This window comes from Triticum aestivum, chromosome 6B (genome assembly GCF_018294505.1).
Source record: "Triticum aestivum cultivar Chinese Spring chromosome 6B, IWGSC CS RefSeq v2.1, whole genome shotgun sequence".
Taxonomy (NCBI): domain Eukaryota; kingdom Viridiplantae; phylum Streptophyta; class Magnoliopsida; order Poales; family Poaceae; genus Triticum; species Triticum aestivum.
The window spans coordinates 3,949,437-3,950,702 of NC_057810.1; the positions used below are offsets into that span (position 1 = coordinate 3,949,437).

General features: G+C 55.3%; 1 protein-coding gene across 1 annotated transcript in view; it reads left to right on the plus strand.

Annotated features, from left to right (window-relative positions):
• The first annotated feature begins 6 nt into the window (after window positions 1-6).
• LOC123135310 (mannose/glucose-specific lectin-like) overlaps window positions 7-1,266 on the plus strand; it is a 3,294-nt gene continuing 2,034 nt past the window's right edge. The window contains exons 1-3 of the mRNA XM_044554354.1: window positions 7-52; window positions 274-933; window positions 1,032-1,262. Of these exons, the coding sequence (XP_044410289.1) occupies window positions 47-52; window positions 274-933; window positions 1,032-1,262 (897 nt within the window). The 5' untranslated portion in view covers window positions 7-46. The remainder of the gene's footprint in view (window positions 53-273; window positions 934-1,031; window positions 1,263-1,266) is intronic.

Here is a 1,266-nt window from a genome sequence, read left to right on the forward strand (position 1 = left end):
AGACGCACGCTTGGTACTTAGTTTTCGGTTGAGGTTGCCTGAGAATATGGCGGTAAGTCTGGTGCAACTAGCGAGTTCCCAAGTAGTATTAACACTCAGGTGTCTTGAATATAGGCTCCCTTTGATGTACAAATATGTTAGTTGCAATTTCTTCTCAGGTATTCGGTCTTAGATGTGATGTGTATACGTAGTACCAAGGAATAGTATAGATTGTTTGTGTAGGATGTCAATTAATTTCAGAATTTGTGATGCATGCGTGCATATTGTATGTAGGACCCGGTGAAGGTTGGTCCATGGGGTGCAGCGGGACAAGGACGCGACATCAACGTCGGCAGCAGGCCCCAACGCCTCAACACCATCACCATTGGCTGGGAACCGTCATGGGGTTATGGGAATGGTCGTATCATTGGCATCTCCTTCGTCTACGTCGACCAGAATGACAAGGAAATCACGGTCGGTCCCTGGGGCAAGATCGACCGGGAACACTCCCGGGCAATCCAGATAGACCAAGACGAGAAGCTGTATGTCGTGAGTGGCACCTTCAACGACGCCGGCGTCACCTCGCTCATGCTGAAAACCAACAAGACAGAGCACGGGCCCTTCGGCCATGCGGCAGGGTCCGCCTTCAGCGTGCCCCTGAAGCAGGCCCAGGACGATGGCGAGGTGGTTGGTGAGGTGGTGGCCTTCTTCTGCCGCTCCAACGACACCCTCCAGGCGCTGGGCGTCTACGTGCTGGGGGAGAATGGTTTGCCGGTCATGATCGGTCCGTGGGGCGGCATTGTTAACCAACGCATCTCCACGCCGGTCCAGCTTAAGAGCGTCACTGTCTACAGCACTCAGCGCATCGATGGTTTCTCCTTCACCTACGTCGACCAGAATGGCGACGACATCCCCGTCGGCACCTGGGGCACCACCAATGGACAGAAGAATACGGTACGCTGGTCCTTTCGATCTATCTATCTACCACTTGCCTCGCTTGTGACGACTCTACTTTAATTTGAGTAGCATGCATGCATGTGGATGTGGTGCAGTTTTCCCTGAACGAAGGCGAGTATGTCAAGGACATGACTGGCACATTTGACCTCGACGGCGTGACCTCGCTCAAGTTCACCACCAACCGGGAGCATGTGCATGGCCTGTACGGGCGCCTCTCGGGGACTGACTTCCGCGTGCCACTGCCGGACAACGCCGTGGTCGGCAACGACGGCAACCACAACGGCGGCGTGCTCGGCTTCTTCGGCGGTTCCGGGGGGAACAGCCTCGTCG